At 38.8% G+C, this 18737-nt stretch overlaps 1 protein-coding gene across 2 annotated transcripts in view; it reads right to left on the bottom strand.

Moving 5' to 3' along the window:
- EXOC4 (exocyst complex component 4) overlaps positions 1-18737 on the bottom strand; it is an 804198-nt gene that overhangs the window by 233836 nt on the left and 551625 nt on the right. For both annotated transcript variants that reach the window (XM_067747055.1, XM_067747056.1), the window contains exon 11: positions 4045-4264. In XM_067747055.1, the coding sequence (XP_067603156.1) occupies positions 4045-4264 (220 nt within the window). The remainder of the gene's footprint in view (positions 1-4044; positions 4265-18737) is intronic.

Below are 18737 nucleotides of genomic sequence, written 5' to 3'. Positions count from 1 at the left end.
CTCTGGCTATGGTGAGAGTCTGGTTCCAGACTCTTCCCCATCCCCCCAGTCTGTCACAGATGTATACTTTTATAAAATAAATAAAAATGAACTACTGGAAAAAAGAAATTTTTAAAAACCCGGTGATAAAAACACAAGTCCCAATTTTTTACTGTTGGGTTCAACAGACAATGTCAAATTGCTAAAAAAAAAAAAAAAGTGTCTAAATGCTTACTCTTAAACTCTGCCCATCTCACAGCAGACTAGTAACAAAGAGGTTAGCGCACGGGATCCAGGGTTGGGTCGCCTGGGTTTGAATTACAGTTCTAGCGTTGCTAGCTAGGTGACTATGGATGGGCAAGTTATTTAATTTCATTGTTTCTCAGTCTCCTCCTTATAATAAGAATGCCACCTTCACAAAGCTGTTGTCAATGCATATAAAACATTTACAAGTCAATACATATAAAGCACTCAGTAGTGTCTGGCTCACAGTAGATGTTTTAAAGTGTTAGTTGTCACCATTACTACTATTTACTATTATGAATGCTATCATTACCACCATTAGACTTCCACTGTTACTACTATCACTTTGGGCATCTGCACAGTTGTTTCACCTATAAAATGGTGCTTGTAATTTCTTCCTTCCTATTTCCTTCCTTCCTTCCCTCCTATGAATTCTGTGCCTAGAAAGTAAAACTACCACTGCAAAACTACATTATCACCCAAGTAAATGCCCCCTTATAACCGACTGTCTATCCTGACCAATGTCATTTCAAAGAGGAAAGGACAAAATGTCCTGGGGTTTTCTGCGTCTGCACATCATCAGATAAGTAGATGGAAGCAGCACTGAGACAGCTGTCTGTCCACTCTCTGTGGAGAATCCAGTTGGGCTGATGCTTCATGACACTGGGTGCTGCCTCCGGGGAAAGGCACGATCCCTTCCACTCTGTGACCAAACAACAGTCTAGCAGAGGGAATGACTTTGAAGGACATGTAATTGAATACTTAACCCGCCTGCATTTTTCACACATACATATATTTCTTCAAGCTCCCTTCTTAACAATTGTTTTGTATTCTCAGCTAAAATGGTTGAGAATAATTTCTCCATTATTTTTCTTTAGTTACGTCTAATTAGCTGAGAATAAAAATATCAAGGTGACACTGAAACACATTTAAGAAACATTGAAATTTGAGCATGGGAAATTATGTTTGAAAACAATTTACAATCATTACAAAGCAAGAGACTTTCTCAAGATGGGAAAGGAAAATAACCACCTCTTCACTTGCTTTTGTAACCTCATAACTGACAATATTAAACAAATTTACTGATATGGTCTAACTAATTTGCATTCTTATAAAATTTTTATGAAGAAAGAGAGGACAACAAAATAACCAAATAAGAAAGCAGGTGTTTGGGCTCTGTAAACATATTTGGAGGTTGATAACTTGCATGGCCTTAGTTTTAAGACTTACTCACTTACATATAACTATCATATCTTGACAAGGTCAAAGAGAGGAGAGGTAAAGTTGGAGTTCTTACATAGCCTCAGAATGGAGTAACTGACTTAAAGAACAAGAGGTGTAGCAACATGTACAAATGGCTGGTGATGAGGTTATGAGTGACTTGACAAGCACATCGGTAGGCTGCCCAGAGATGCCATTTAGCCAGCAGTGTGTGGCCCTGACATGGCCCAGACTGTAGTCAACTAGTGGAGTTCTAATCTGTCTTTGTTACTCAAGTTGAAAATCATCATGTTTAATGAGCCAGCATCTTTAGTTCCCAGATTCACTCTGTAGTGCATTATTTCTCTTACATTTAGTACACTAAGCATATTAAAGTTGCTCTGTGCAGCATACGGCATGACCCTTGAGGGATATACATACTGAGAGGTTTTCTGATGGAGAGGATGTTAATGATATTGTCAGACATAAGATAAATGTAAACAAGTTTTTGTCACTCTCTTTCTCATCTTCCCACTCTGACTCTGCAGTTAAGACTCTCAAAATTTATTCACTGTGTCCATCCACCCATCCATCCATCCACCCATCCATCCATCCACCCACCCACCCATCGACACACATAAACATTCATTCAACAAGCTATCGAGTGTCTTCCTACTGCCTGATACTGTACTATACTTTTGGAACTTAATTTCTAGGGGGAAAAGATAGGAAATCAACAAGCTAGAAAATAAATGATTATAGTTGTGCTAAGAAGGAAAAAAAATTAAAATGTTAAAATAGTGACTAACTGGGGAGATCTATTCATGATCCTAACAAAAAACAGAATTCCATTCAGATGACTAACTGAAGAAATATTAATGAAAAGATGACTGACAGAGGTACAGGCAGCACTGAAAGAAGCAACAAGGGACGCTCAGGCACCCAGACACCAGTAACAGCAGAAAGCTATCATCAAGGGCCAAGGAGGAGAGACGGTGTTACCAGCGTCCAGTGAGAGCTGAAGCCATACAGGAAGTGTCGCCTGGCAGGACCTCTGGTGACAGAGGGAGGCACCCAAAGACAAAACTATGATCCAAAGTGGAAAGGAAGGAGATAAGAACCCAACCTCTTTCTCCTTTCACCCTCCAATCTCCTGCTAGTGTTTCCTATTGGCAGAACCTGATCACAAGTCATTGGCAAGGGAGTTTTGGTGACACAGTTCATAGTTTGGCTTCAGTGTTGAGAACAGACAGATTCGGAGCAGGAGGTGGGGGCGGGGGGGGATGGAGAATAACCAAGGAAGGGGACCTACTTAGGCAGGATAGTTAGGAAAAGCTTCCCTGTGGAGGGGACGTTTGAACAGGCACCAAGAGAAGATGCCGGCCATGCAAAGAGCCAGTGGAAGAGTAATCCAGCAGACGGATGGGATGAGTGAGCACATGCGTTTGCTATTCTTCCTTCTCTGCATCCCATACTCAGTACAGATCCTCACTAGGAACACATCTAACATAAACTCAGGCAATGCAAATGAACACTTTCCTGGGTGTGATGCTACTGTTCAAGTTCTGGTAGAAGTGAATGCCTCTATTCTATTTTCTCAATACCATAGAAGAATTTGCTTATAAAAAAAGAATGCTCACAACTAGGACATTTCCCTATGAAAGGGCCAGCATTTCTATTAATTCTAATGTACAAAGAAGGAAGAACCAAGGAAGACATATATAAAAGCAGGTGAAGGCAGGCAACTGAAGCAACTATATATATATATATATATATCTCACTTATAGAACTTCTCCTTGAAGATCTCAAGTCTTCTACATTTTGAGATATCCTCATACCATGCAACTTACATAAAACTATGCTATTGTACCCATCATTCTCTTAAATGAAGAAACACTATAAAGATTCAATTACAGTGTAATAATAATTAACATATAGCCAGAATTGAAATTCACAGTAATTTTCTTTTAGTCTTATATTTACCTCTAAGTCACTGGCTTAAAGCATATAAAACAAACACCTCAAGTCTATTAATCCATACATCTGACAAATTATCTTATTTCTGTTGTCCAGAAACCATTTCTTTGTACAATGAAAGTAAAATTTTCATATTAAGATGATCATCACTTAAATTAATAAATGATCTGACTTTTAAAAGCCAGTTTTTTGGGTGGGTTCAAATTCACTGTGACCTAGCCAAGTTATATACGGTAAGTCAGCCCTCAAATGGTACAGAGGGTTTACTGTTGGTAATTGAGGTTGGGCAGAATAACTTCCTTCCTATAAGTCCTTCTACTCCAGGATGCATTCACCATTGGAAAGAGAGTTCTTTTCAAGGACAAATTCCAGGCCAATAATGAGGAGTTGCCTGCATGTTAATGAGACTCACCATCTCCCATATTCAAAGCTAACCACTTTTTTCTTAAAGATCTTCAGGAATTTCCATTATCTCTACACTAGTCCTTAATTTCCCTGGTGCCTGTTTAATTTATTTCCTCTTGTTTTGTCCCTGATGAATATGGAAACAGATGGTAACTCTTCTCCTTCTTTTTTCAATTTGTGGTTCTTGCCAAGTCAATGAAAACTGCAGATAAAAATAGTAAGTTCAAAGGATGTGATTACCTGTAGGAGAGGCCGCTGCACCCCCAGCACTTTCATGGTGTCTGCATTAGCTAGGATCTTCAGGGGGTCAGATGTTTTCGTGACTCCTTCAATCTCCTTGTTGATCTCAGCCAAGACCTGATGGAGGAAGATGTTTTTGATGTACACGGTGAGAAACTCTCGAAGAGGACACTGTTTGGCCGGGCCAAGTCCCAGGGCGTGCTCTATCTCCTGAATGAATCTGAAAGACAAACAGAGCACAACGACTGTTAAGTGTATCAGAAAGATAGCTACAGAAATATGACCAAACACACGTGGGTATCTCTGACTTTTGCTGCTTCCATGGAGAGATGTGGGGAAATTACCAGAATTCTCAACAAGAGCAGGTCACTCTATTTTCCATCTACATATTAGTTTTTTCTAACACAAGTTATTTCACTTATTCAATAGAAATAGGATGAAACAGAAACAAAAATTCCACACTAGGGGGAAAAGAGGAGAGACAAAAATATTTTTTATTAATTCAAGAAGGAAATAAGAATATAAGAAGCAAAAGAAAGCATTACACAAAAAACCAAATTATGATGCAAAGTACATCCCAAATACTGCATATTTCTTACTAGGATCTTTATACGTGTAGATAGAACTTCTAAAAAGAGAGAAAGAGAAAGGATAGTATTTAAATTTATGATGCTGTTGGGAGGTTATGAAAGGAAACAGGATGGGAGGTGGGGGCAAAGGAGAACTTTAACCTTATTTGTAATGATCAATTTCCTTTATTAAAAACACTTAAAGCACACATAGCAGAATGTTAACTGTCAAAACTCAGAGATGAGTATGCAGATATTTGTTATGTTATTCTTTGTACTTTTCTACACTGGCAGTTCCTGCTTTCATGGTTCTGATATGCACAAATGGAAGTTACTAAAGTTTAGTGAATAACACCAGTACAACAAGATTTGAATTCCAGTTACCACAGTATGTTAAGAAATCTCTATGTAAATAATTAATGTTTATCATAATCAATGATCAAACATGTCACTTCTTTCAAAGTCAAGCAGTGATTGGTCACTGCACATCCATTACGCAGTTCATGGACAGACAGCAAAGTGTGTAGCTGTGTTGTCTCCTTGTCTCTCAGTGATAGACCCATGTGACAGTTTACAAAAATGGATACCTGAAAAAATGAATTGGCCCAAACACCTAAAAGTACAGGGGAAAAAAAACCCTGAAAGTAACACTGGGAGCGACATTTGAACTGAATGTAAATGGATTTACAGAAGAAATAACTGACCCTGGGAACATCGACACTGGCCCCATTCGAGAGGTATCTGCAGCCAGAGTAAAGGCGGACTTACTGACCTTAAAAGAGAAAATGATTGTGATAAAAGAGATGAAGACACCCCAGGGGAAGGGATGTAGGCAAAAAATGTTACCTTAAAGGAACCCTTGGAGATGTTTCATGACATTGAAAAGCAAAGAATTAAATGCTGGCAGCTGATCTAAATTGAGAAGGAAGTATGACATTTCACCAACGCACAGAAAAGATGCTCACTGTGTATCATAAAGTACCCAAAAAGAAGGTGGCATGCACTGTTCAAATTACTCTTGGTAAGATTTACGAAGAAAACACTTTAATTCTCAGTGTTTCTAATGTTACAGTGTATGAATACATATTAGTTCTACTTTTCATTTCTGTATATATTTGTAACTGACAGTAGAGAATTTTTAATGTTTTCACAAAAAATTTTAAAGTCATGAAACAATTGTGATTTTTCCCATTGATTAATATTGCTTTGCATGGTGAGTTTTACAGTTCCACAATGCTTTGCAAAGTAAGAGTGGCCTCGTACTTTAAATTTTTCTCAAAAGTGTAGAAGCGAAATAAAAGGAAACAGAATCACATGAAATAAAGACAAAAAAATGAATGACTAACTGGGAATATATATGTGCAACTTATGTCACAGATGACAGTTAGTAAAAAAAAACAAAGAACATGGTAGAAAAATGATCAAAAGACATGAAACGACAATTTACAGTAAGTGACCATTAAACACACCAAAAGTTTTAACTTCATTCATAATGAGAAAAATGAACTATACTGAGATACCATTTTTTTGGTAATTAATGTATTTTTATTATTTATTTATTTATTTTTAACATCTTTATTGGAATATAATTGCTTTACAATGGTGTGTTAGTTTCTGCTTCATAACAAAGTGAATCAGTTATACATATATCCCCATGTCCCTTCCCTCTTGTGTCTCCCTCCCTCCCACCCTCCCTATCCCACCCCTCTAGGTGGTCACAAAGCACCCAGCTGATCTCCCTGTGCTATGCAGCTGCTTCCCACTAGCTATCTATTTTACATTTGGTAGTGTATATATGTCCATGCCACTCTCTCACTTCGTCCCAGCTTACCCTTCCCCCTCCCCGTGTCCTCAAGTCCATTCTCTACGTCTGCGTCTTTATTCCTGTCCTGCCCCTAGTTTCTTCAGAACCATTTTTTCTTTTTTTAGATTCTATATATATGTGTTAGCATACGGTATTTGTTTTTCTCTTTCTGACTTACTTCACTCTGTATGACAGTCTCTAGGTCCACCCACCTCACTACAGATTACTCAATTTCGTTTCTTTCTATGGCTGAGTAATATTCCATTGTGAGATACCATTTTTTATACCATGCATCAGCCAGATTCCAAAAGTTTGAAAACACACTGTCGGTTTAAGTGTGGACAAAGAGCCATTCTCATATATTGCTGATGGGAGTGAAAAACGTTACAACCCTCATGAAGGGCAAATTGGCACTATCATCCAAAACTACAAATGCATTTCCTTTGACCCAGAAATCCCACTTCTGGGAAATTCTTCTGACAGCTATTATCTAAATATGGATGAGATGATCTACGTACAGGGTACAGAGATCAGTGTAGCACTGTTTTTATGGCAAAAGACTGGAAACAATGCAAAAAAATCCATCAATGAGAGATCAGTTAAATAAACTATGGTGAATCTACACATTCTGCAATACTGGGCAGCAGCCCCAACTCTCAAACGTGGAAGCTTTTGATGCACCAACAGGAAAAGATCTCTAGGATATATATTGTTAAGTGAGAAAAGCAAGGTATTTAGCAGTGTTCATATTTACTATATTGACCTGCATATAAGAATTATATAACCTCATTTATTTATTATAAAGACATCCTGGAGGGATTCACAAAAAACTAGTAAAAGTGAGTACCTACAGGAAGAAGGGATGGTGGTGGGGCCTGGCAGAGGACTGGGAATATACTTTTCAATTATAACTTTTTATAATCATTTGATTGTTTTAAAAACTGTGAATATATTAGCTACTCAAATAAAATTAAATTAGTGTAAAAATTATCGACATTTATCAAAGACTATATTTTATAAATTGCTTTCCAATTAGACCACATTTAAAGTTTGGTGTATAAATGTTCCTTAAGTTTAGCCGTTTAACCTAATTAAGAGTTTCCTTTACTTAATAAATAAATACATTGTGGTTGTTCTTCCATATCACCAGTGAAACATTCCATTAACCTCTGTGGCATGTGGAGGCGGGGGGTGGGGGCAAGGAAGGAGAGCACAGGGGATTATCACAATCACCCAGGAAAGTGGAAATTGAGAAGCCATGACAAACAGCAATGAGGTTTCTTAATTGATGTAATCAACATGGGAAGGGAAATAAAAGCCTGACCCAAAACAAGATATAATAAATCTTTTAAGAAGAGAATGAGTAGAAGAAGCCAGGAAAAAAATGAAGAAATAAAGAGTACATAGTTAACCATGGCTATAATTTTAAGATCTCCAAATACCACATCGTACTATGTTGCGTCCTTCTGATCTCATCTAACCCTCAGAGAAACCATCCACCCAGGGGCATCTTGGTCCCCTTGGTCTGACTCTGAAAGACAACCACTGTTATTAATTTAATAACAAGTAAATATACCAATCATCAGAAACGCTATTCATTCTTTTCAATGGGACTTAGAAGAAGAGTTTTCTGAGCAGAAGTACTTCTTTCATTTCCAAAATCTTTACCAGTTATTAGGAGGAGATTTTTAGTAGTTAACCTGCTCCTAAACAAAGTGACAGAGGCTCTAAATTATCCACTTTTTCTTTTTTTCTAGTCCCTTATTTGTCTTTGGTGCCCCTAAAACATGAAACTGCTCTGAGCAGCACGGATGGAGGCGCTCCCATTACTTTCAGCTGAATGATCTCTTTCGAATACAAATCATTTATTCCCTAAAGCACACACATCAGTCTAAAATGACACATTCAGGTTGATGGTGTCATCTCTAACTTGAGGGGACCCATTCAACATGTTTCCAAATCTGCTTTGGGAGCTGTGAGGGTCCTCACTGTTCAGAAGGCATAAAACATGCAGAAGAGAATGAAACAGAAAAATTAGGGCTGTCTCACCAGCCTCTTCTTTTCTCTGGAAAAAATGAGAAGCAATCACATTAAATGGCAAAATGCCCTTTCTTGGGCAGGAAGGACACAGAATAAGAACTTTCCTAGGCATCCAGGAGGCGAATCACACTCACAGTCACTGCAGAGAGGAAAGGTTTAGGGAAGTGGAGTGGCCAAGGGCAAGACACGTAAAGTAGGTATTCCTGGGTCTGGATCTTGAGTGTATAGTCTTGGGCAGATTACTTAGCTTCTCTTCATCTTATTTGTGTATTCTGTAAAAATGGATATAACATGCAGGATTTGTTTTGATGATTAAATAAGGAAATAAAAGTTAAGCGCTCAGCACAGAGGCTGACATAAAGTCAACTGCTAATTAAGTGACGGCTGCTGCTATCTGTATAATTACTATCAGTACATAAAATCCTGATGAGGTTGGAGACTAGAGCAAAGTGTGACGCATTCTGTGATTGTTTTCACTTGCTCCTTTACTTTCCCATGCAATTATCTGCAATTGGCAATATGGGCCATTAGATTATTACTTTGACTATTTCAGGAACACACGGGATGTAGGAATGACCAAAGCCCCACGTGGCCAGGGGACAAGTGTAAATTTCTCACTGATGTATCCTCAGTGCCTAATACTAGTCTACGGCTGCTACACAGTAGGTTCTCAGGAAATAACTGGTGAATGCAGTGTTGAATAAAATTAATAGCTCCTTTAATTTCAACCCATAGCTCCTAAAACTAGGGCGTGACCTCTCCAATAAATAACGTCCTTCTCCCAAGGATTTGGACTGGAGGTCCAAATAAAAGATTCATAGAAAAAGAAAGAAAGAAAATTAACCCATATCTCCACCACAGATGCCTTGGACTGAAAGAGTATTCTCTAGTCCTTGCCCACCTTCTCACATTGTTTTTTGCTTTATGCAATTTGGTTGTTCACAGTACTTCATATTTGCCCTTTCACAGAGGATAATACTCATAATTGTAAGATTCATTCCATCAATACATTATTAACCCAAACATCTATTAAGAAACATTAATGCTGCTTCCTGGTTTTATTACAGATAATCCTACAGTGAACATCTTCATTTTGCTTCTGTTGAATTATTTCTACATGTTAAGATACTGGGAGTAGGGCTTCCCTGGTGGCGCAGTGGTCGAGAGTCCGCCTGCCGATGCAGGGGACACGGGTTCGTGCCCCTGTCTGGGAAGATCCCACGTGCCGCGGAGCGGCTGGGCCCGTGAGCCATGGCCGCTGAGCCTGCGCGTCCGGAGCCTGTGCTCCGCAACGGGAGAGGCCGCAGCAGTGAGAGGTCCACGTACCGCAAAAAAAAAAAAAAAAAAAAATACTGGGAGTAGCTCCTCATCATTTTCCATGGGTTACTCTATATTTTATTTCCCCCGGATTCCCAAAGTATGCTGCATGTATCCGTTCACCTATTAAGAACCGTAAAAGTAATCTGTTGAATGGGAGGTAGGAGAGTCAGTCACGGGTACAGAGGAGACTCATCAAAAAGCCCTGTTTTTCCAACAATGCTCCTAATCAGCTTTATGGAAGTAAGAAAACATCGAATTGTGAACAGTGGAAAGAATCTCATTAGGAAAGAAAACACTTCAAAGTTAAGATGGAACACAGATGGAACCCTGTCAAAAGGGTATTATCTAATCTTATGAAGTGCTTTCACACTAGGGATTTCCTATCCTTGTAAATGATGAGAAGGCAGACACAAAGCGCAGGTACATCTGTGTATATGGAACAGAGAGAATGAGAATCAAAGAGGAGGATCTACATAATGCTGTAGGAGGAGTATCTAATCATAGGATTTTGAAGAAACTTATTCAGATCAGGCTCCCAAACCTCAACCTGTAGAGTAGGCTAGACCAAAAAACACATGAAGAGTGTAGGCAACCTATTTTTACTGCCTTTGAAAGTCTACAGCATGGATCTTATTTCCTAAATTCTAATGTTGCCATTTGTAAATATTTCACCAAAGATTTTATTGTCAGATTATCATCAACCAGTGGGCCTCCAAAAATCTGTACATATGCAGTACCTATATTTAAAATTTACTCTTTCTTATAGCAACTATGTGTCCTTTGGAATGCATACATGAACACACAGTACCCACACCTGACCCAGTATTTTCAAAATTTTTATACTGATTTGATTTCTATCCAGGAAGATTATACTAATTAAAATTTCATTCAAGCTTCCCAAGCCCATTCCTTAACCCAGACTCCTCAACACAAATTCCATCTTATTGTAAAGCTCCATTTCTTCCATTTCATCTCAGCCAACAATTATGGCTGCCACCAGCTGGAAGTATTCTTGAACACAGAGGATCTGTACTGTATTTTAGAAGTTGCAATGACAGCAATATTCAGTTGAATGAAAATACTTGCTCACAGTGTATAAGTATTCCTTATATTCACAGCCTAGTAGTTTAAAAAATTCTACGGCCAACATTATCAGTAATGGGACAAACTGACGTCATGTGCCATATGACATGATGCAGAGAAGAATACAGCAACACTTCTTTGATATCTTGCCAAAAATGCATCACCTGAATCCAATCAGGGGGAAATAAAGTCTTTCCATAGAACCGAAATACAAAACTAAGGGTACAAATTTCAGAAAACTCAAATGCAGAATTCTGGCTTTTGGAGTACAAGGAATTCATTCATGGCTCTCCCACAAACAATGTCACTGTTTATTGGTAATTCTGTTGGTTTTCTTTTTCTTCAGTGATATCTATTATACTAAGGCTTTATTTATTTATTTATTTTAATAGATCTTTATTGGAGCATAATTGCTTCACTATACTGTGTTACTTTCTGTTGTACAACAAAGCAAATCAGCCATATGCATACACATGTCCCCATATCCCCTCCCTCTTGAGCCTCCCTCCCATCCTCCCTATCCCACCCCTCTAGGTCATCCGCAAAGCACCAAGCCAATCTCCCTGTGCTATGCTGCTGCTTCCCACCAGCCAACTCTTTTACATTCGGTAGTGTATATATGTCGATGCTACTCTCACTTCGCCTCAGCTTTGCCCTCCCACCCCATGTCCTAAAGTCCATTCTCTATGTCTACCTCTTTATTCCTCCCCTGTAACTAGGTTCATCAGTACCATTTATTTTTTTTTTAGATTCCATATACATGCGTTAGCATACGGTATTTGTTTTTCTCTTTCTGACTTACTTCACTCTGTATGACAGGCTCTAGGCCCATCCACCTCACTATAAATAACTCAATTTCATTTCTTTTAATGGCTGAGTAATATTCCACTGTATATATGTGCCATATCTTCTTTATCCATTCATCTGTCGATGGACATTTAGGTTGGTTCCATGTCCTGGCTATTGTAAGTAGTGCTGCAATGAACACTGTGCTACATGTCTCTTTCTGAATTATGGTTTTCTCAGGGTATATGCGCAGTAGTGGGATTGCTGGGTCATATGGTAGTTCTAGTTTTAGTTTTTTTAAGGAACCTCCATACTGTTTTCCATAGTGGTTGTATTAACTTACATTCCCACCAACAGTGCAGGAGGGTTCCCTTTTCACCACACCCTTTCCAGCATTTACTGTTTCTAGATTTTTTGATAATGGCCATTCTGACCAGCGTGAGGTGATACCTCATTGTAGTTTTCATTTGCATTTCTCTAATAATTAGTGATGTTGAGCACCTTTTCATGTGCCTCTTGGCCATCTGTATGTCTTCCTTGGTGAAATGTCTATTTAGGTCTTCAGCCTATTTTTTGACTGGATTGTTTGTTTTTTTGATATTGAGCTGCATGAGCTGTTTATATATTTTGGAGATTAATCCTTTGTCTGTTGTTTCATTTGCAAATATTTTCTCTCATTCTGAGGGTCCCCTTTTTGTCTTGTTTATGGTTTCCTTTGCTGGGCCAAAGCTTTTTAGTTTAATTAAGTCCCATTTGTTTATTTTTCTTTTTATTTCCGTTACTCTAGGAGGTGGGTCAAAAAAGATCTCTCTGTGGATTATGCCAAAGAGTGTTTTTCCTATGTTTTCCTCTAAGAGTTTTATAGTGTCTGGTCTTACATTTAAGTCTTTAATCCATTTTTTTAACATCTTTATTAGAGTATAATTGCTCTTTAATCCATTTTGAGTTTATTTTTGTGTATGGTGTTAGGTAGTATTTTAATTTCATTCTTTTACATGTAGCTGTCCAGTTTTCCCAGCACCACTTATTGAAGAGGCTGTCTTTTCTCCATTGTATGTTCTTGTCTCCTCTGTCGTAAATTAGGTGACCAAGTGTTCGTGGGTTTATCTCTGGGCTTTCTATCCTGTTCCATTGATCTATATTTCTGTTTATGTGCCAGTACCACACTGTCTTGATTACTACAGCTTTGTGGTATAGTTTGAAGTTGGGGAGCCTGATTCCTCCAGCTCTGTTTTTCTTTCTCAAGATTGCTTTGGCTATTCGGGTGCTTTTGTGTTTCCATATGAATTGTAATTTTTTGTTCTAATTCTGTGAAGAGTGCCATTGGTAGTTTGATAGGGAATGCACTGAATCTGTAGATTGCTTTGGGTAGTACAGTCATTTTCACAATACTGATTCTTCCAATCCAAGAACATGGTATATTTCTCCATCTGTTTATGTCATCTTTGATTTCTTTCATCAGTGTTTTATAGTTTTCTGAGTACAAGTCTTTTGCCTCCTTAGGCAGGTTTATTCCTAGGTATTTTATTCTTTTTGTTGCAGTGGTAAATGGGAGTGTTTCCTTAATTTCTCTTTCTGAATTCTGTTTTTGATGTATACTTTTGTATATAATGTATATCATTATCTAAAATATTTTAAACATAAATTTAAACATAAATTAATTCTTTTCATTCTGACGTTTCCTGATTCTGTCATATTACCACACACACGTTTTGGTAGTTTGGGGTGAATCATGTACACAAAATATTTACCTGACAGGCCTGGGATTTTTCTCCTGATCGCATGTATTAGAACCAGTAAATATGTGTGATTTATTCCTCTGAACTCCTACATTCTGCAGAATCTTACAACATATCATTTCCACTAAAGTAACTTCTAATCCAGTCTTGCCTCTCTGCAGAGATGTACCATGCTTACTTCCACCGAGAAGCTCTGAATCTCTTCTACTGTATAATGGCTTTAAAGACATTTAAAAAAAATCTGAACCATCTCCTCCCTTTCATTTAGTTCAAGGTTTCTATGTGAAAAGCTACGAGACATTTACAGGCCTATAGGAGCTCTGCTTAAGTTGTCAAGCATATTCAAAAGTAAGTCCCCATGTCACCATTCTCATGGTCAAGTTTAATATATGTACATTTAATAATGTCCCAGGACACAGATATTTACAAATATCTACATGAAAAACTTAATTAGCAATAAACAGTGATGCACTATTTATGACAGAGACACGAATAAATAATTTTGTGCTTTAAAAGCCAGAATTCTGAATTTGAATTTTCTGAAACTGATTTTGTGTTTTGGTTTTATGGGAAGATGGCAAACAACAGCACTAACCACCACCCTATAGCCTGAATGACACATTAGTTATGAGGAGACAAAAAAAATGCACATTTTCCCTCAAATCCAATAAACAAATAATCTTCAGAGCCAGAAGGAGAATGAAACACTGACTGCCAAATGCAGAACTTTTCTGGAGAAATATGGGCCCATGTGAAAAGATGCCAAGCAGTACTCACAAGAGTCCTGGGTGCTCTTCCTTCACATCACTCTAAGGGAACCAGTGGGCTATTATGAGAACACAGAACTCTCAAAATCCCTACCATCCTTAACTGGTTATGAAAAAAATCAATCTACAGCCCAGAGTAAAATCCATTCTTGGACACAAGCCCATCCTTGCACAAAGAACTATGTCCAGTTAGCTGTACTCAGGTAAATGGGCCTTTGGAATCAAACTCAAGTGAGGCCAGGCAAAGGCTGGACACAACTCAGTGTAAAAAGCAGCTGCCCCAGGGCTTCCCTGGTGGCGCAGTGGGTGTGGGTCCGCCTGCCGATGCAGGGGACGCGGGTTTGTGCCCCGGTCCGCGAAGATCCCACGTGCCGCAGAGCAGCTGGGCCAGTGAGCCATGGCCGCTGAGCTTGCGCGTCTGGAGCCTGTGCTCCGCAACGGGAGAGGCCACAACAGTGAGAGGCCCGCGTACCGCAAAAAAACAAACAAACAAACAAAAAAAAAACAAGCAGCTGCCCAGCAAATACGGCTCCTTTACAACATATTTCTTACTTAGTCAGTTACTCTCAGATACGACATTTAAGGCACAGAGCAAACTGAAAATAACTTGGGCCAAGAAGGAAAGAAGCCTCAGAGGAATTGATTGGAGATATATTCAACTGACTCAGATGATCTGACTCGAAAAAGATCATTTAGAAATGATTTACAAGGGACTCATTCAGAAACAGCAGCAACAGGCATATTTAAGACCACAAATCAGTGGAACATGAAAACCGAAGAAAAATCCATAAAGGTTAATGCACTTTGGAGCACATTTGCCTCTTAATTCATGGGAGTAAGTCACCGGCACATCAGGAAGAGTCTCCCCCAACAGTCTGTAATCGTTCATGCTGAGTGTAACTACTTTCCGTGGCTTTTGTATCTGAAGGTTTTCTGGGTAAAAGTGCAAAATACGCTCATCATCGCAGAGCCCAATCATGGCCTCAGTCCATACCCCTAGGAGACAATTTGCTGAACTAATGAAATAAAAAGGGATTTGGGTGCTCTATTTGTAACGAGTGAAATTCATGCTTAGGACGAGAGGAGAAAAGAGGGAAAAATCATTAAGTAGAGGGAGAAAAGAATATTATCTACAAAATTTGAGCTCTGCAGGCTTGTAAACAAATTTAACTTTAAAAAATCTTACCATGAGTATATTGCAAGTGATTTGTGACTACATTTAAGTGTTCCCTCCAGACTGAAAAGCACGTTAGGTAGAATGAAGTAAGCCTCTTTATAATGACAGCTATTTGTATTTTTTAAGCATATAATTGAGAAATTGAAAGAACCCAAATGCTAACTCTTAATATTAAGCAATCTTTTTTTAAACAAAAAAATCATGTAAATAAGGACTACTGATATAAAACTCAGATAAAATGATAATCCTGCTTCTTCCAATAGGCCTGGAATTCTGTTTTTATGCTTTTCATTTATCTTATTTACAGTAAAATAACCTTTTCTTTGTATTTTTTAATGGAAGATAAGGCTGTCAGGAAAATTTTCAAGAAAAAAAATCTCAACTTATTACAAAATGTCTATCATATCATCTGGAAACTTATGTGTAAAATATTAAATATACTTTATTTTAGGTGGTTCATATCAGTCTGGCAAATTTCCTCCCTGTTGCTACGTGAATAGAAGCAGTATTAATAACTGATTACATCTATTGAGTTCTCACCATGTTCTAACTGAAGAGCTTTATATGTATTATTTTAGGTAGTTCTTGCAATAATTCCCTGAAGTCTGCCCTATTATAATAATATCTGTATCTTACATACGATCCATGCAGGACTTCACTCTATCCATCGTACTTTTCTAACATTATTGTCTCCCAGATGTTTGCCCCTGGGGTTCGAACTGTTGAGGAGGGCTGGTGAGCAGAACACAATCAATAGAGTCCATGCAGAAAACCCTACTAGCGTGTGTGCTGAGGTAGTGGAACCTTGTGTGGATTGAGAGGACCATAATATTGCTAAATACAAATATTTGAATATACCAAATTACTTGTCTTGAAATATAATAAATCTGATCTCCAGTCCTAACTTCTTTCCCCAAGCTCCTAACCTGTGTTTGTAATCACCTGTTAGATACTTTCTCTGGGTATCCTCTTGTTAACTCAAACAATGTCCAAAATGGAACCTCAGAGCCGCCCTCCCATTATTTCAACCCTCTCTTTCTGTGTTCTCTATTTTTGTACCATCCCCATTCAGTTACCCAGTCTTCTTGCTACTCATGCAAGACGCTTCCAGGCTTAGAGACATTTTTTTTATATTATCTCGATTCACTTCTTTATTCCTTCACTTATTTAAGCAATATCTATGGAGTGTCGACCTTATGCCACGTACTGTTATAGGGGATAAAGCGTCCACGGTGAAAGCATACTGCCCAGGGGCTGTTGTGCCCATAGCACATGATGTGAATGGTACCACCTCAAAGAGTTCCATGCCAGAGCCTGAGAAAACATCCCTGTGTCTCCTTTTGTAACACCTGGCACCATACTTTAGCCTTTCATTAAATTAGATGATGTAGATGAATGGATGGAATTTGATATAAGGTAATTTATTTCCCAGGCCTTCCTAAAACAATCTCCTAACTGGTTTTTCCATCTTTCATCCCTTCTTCCTTCAATGTATCTAACATACAGCTACTATATTAATTTCACGAAAGCACAGATTATATAACTACTTGCAGTTTCACGAACATGCCCTGCTTTCTTACCTCCAGGTCTCTGCCCATGGTGGTCCATTTGCCTAAACATTCTGCCCATACCTCTTTTTCCCAAATGTAACTTGCTCTACAGCCACTAGCTCAGATAATACTTTCTCCAGGAGGACCTGTCCCTCGAGTCTAGGTTGAATGCCTTTCACTTTGTCCCCCACAGCACCCTAGGTCCACAGAATATTCCTGTTGAGGTGTCTGTATTCCCTCCTAGTTTGTAAACATCCTGAGGAGAGGGGATGTGTCTTGTTCCTGTAGATAGTGTTTAGTACCTAGTAGGTAATCAAGAAATAAGTAACGTATTTCCACTTCCAGTCATTAGCAAACTTTGTTTTCTGTGTCTTCTCCACATTAAAAAAAAATTCCATGTCTTTTTTCATGATGTCCATGTGCTCTACTTCTAGTTCATCCAGGCGTTTTCTATATTGTGACAAATGAGCTAGAGTGGATGTTTAAAAAACTGTCATTTTCACTATAACCTCCCTTCAAGGACCCATTCAAAGCTCACTCAACTCGAAGTTTTCCCTGATCTCTCCCTTTTTTTTTAGTAAAAATTTATTTATTTTTGGCTGTGTTGTGTCTTCGTTGCCGTGCACCGGCTTTCTCTAGTTGTGGCAAGCGGGCGCTACTCTTCGTTGAGGTGTGTGGGCTTCTCATTGCGGTGGCTTCTCTTGTTCTGGAGCACAAGGTCTAGGCTCGTGGGCTTCAGTAGTTGTGGCGCGTGGGCTCAGTAGTTGAGGCTCGCGGGCTCTAGAACGCAGGCTCAGTAGTTGTGGCGCACGGGCTTAGTTGCTCCGCGGCATGTGGGATCTTCCCGGACCAGGGCTCAAATCCATGCCCCCTGCATTGGCAGGCAGATTCTTAACCACTGTGCCACCAGGGAAGCCCTTCCCTGATCTCTTTAGGCCACTTTATTAATTTGAACTCCTTTACTTCGTCACATAGCATTAGCCATTCTCCTCCCTATCAGAATTAAGCTCCTTCAGAGCAGCAACTGTGCTTTGTACATTTCTGAATCATACTCGAAGCACTTAACACTATGTCAAGTTCAGTGGACACAGTCAATAAATGCTTTAAGAAATGATAATATTATGTTTTTGTCACAACTTAGGCTCGTCTGAAAGGCCAGTGCTTTTTTGAAGGGTTACAATGCACAGGTTATTGTAAGGCTATGTTTTAGGGTATAAATATGGATGGCTAAACAAGGTGAAAAAAAGAATAGAGAAAGTGAAAGAAAAAAGAAAAGACTGTGAAGTTAAATGATGCATACATTATGTGAAATCTATTAATATGAGGCCTTTCAAGGCAAACTACTAACAAATCAAATCCTGATCACATTCCTGGTAATGTGAAATCTACCGAATCTGGCCTAAACTGAATACTACTTCTGCATCAATGACAGAAGTCAAAGCTTGGATGTATATCATGTGTCAAAAACATGAACTGTGAGCCTGCTGGGATAAAATTACAGTATATATTTGCTGGAAGAGACAGGCTGGCCACTTGGTTCTCTCCTTCACTGTTCTTCAACAAGGATGGATTTTATTATATTTAATAAAGGAGTGCTTTGGAAAACTCAGTTTGAATTACCTCTAATGAGCCTATTTGGCAACTAACCTTGTTCCTGAGCTTAGTTTGTGATTTTTAAAAAAATTAATTAATTAATTAAGTTTTGGCTGCACCGGGTCTTCATTGCTGCGCGTGGGCTTTATCTAGTTACGGCAAGCGGGGGCTACTCTTCGTTGAGGAGCACTGGCTCTAGGCGCACGGGCTTCAGTAGCTGTGGCACGCGGGCTCAGTAGCTGTGGTTCGCGAGTTCAGTAGTTGT

The sequence above is a fragment of the Pseudorca crassidens genome, chromosome 8 (assembly GCF_039906515.1).
Source record: "Pseudorca crassidens isolate mPseCra1 chromosome 8, mPseCra1.hap1, whole genome shotgun sequence".
Lineage (NCBI taxonomy): Eukaryota > Metazoa > Chordata > Mammalia > Artiodactyla > Delphinidae > Pseudorca > Pseudorca crassidens.
Note: the sequence above shows the minus strand (reverse complement) of the source record. Positions and strands in the feature narration are given on the sequence as shown.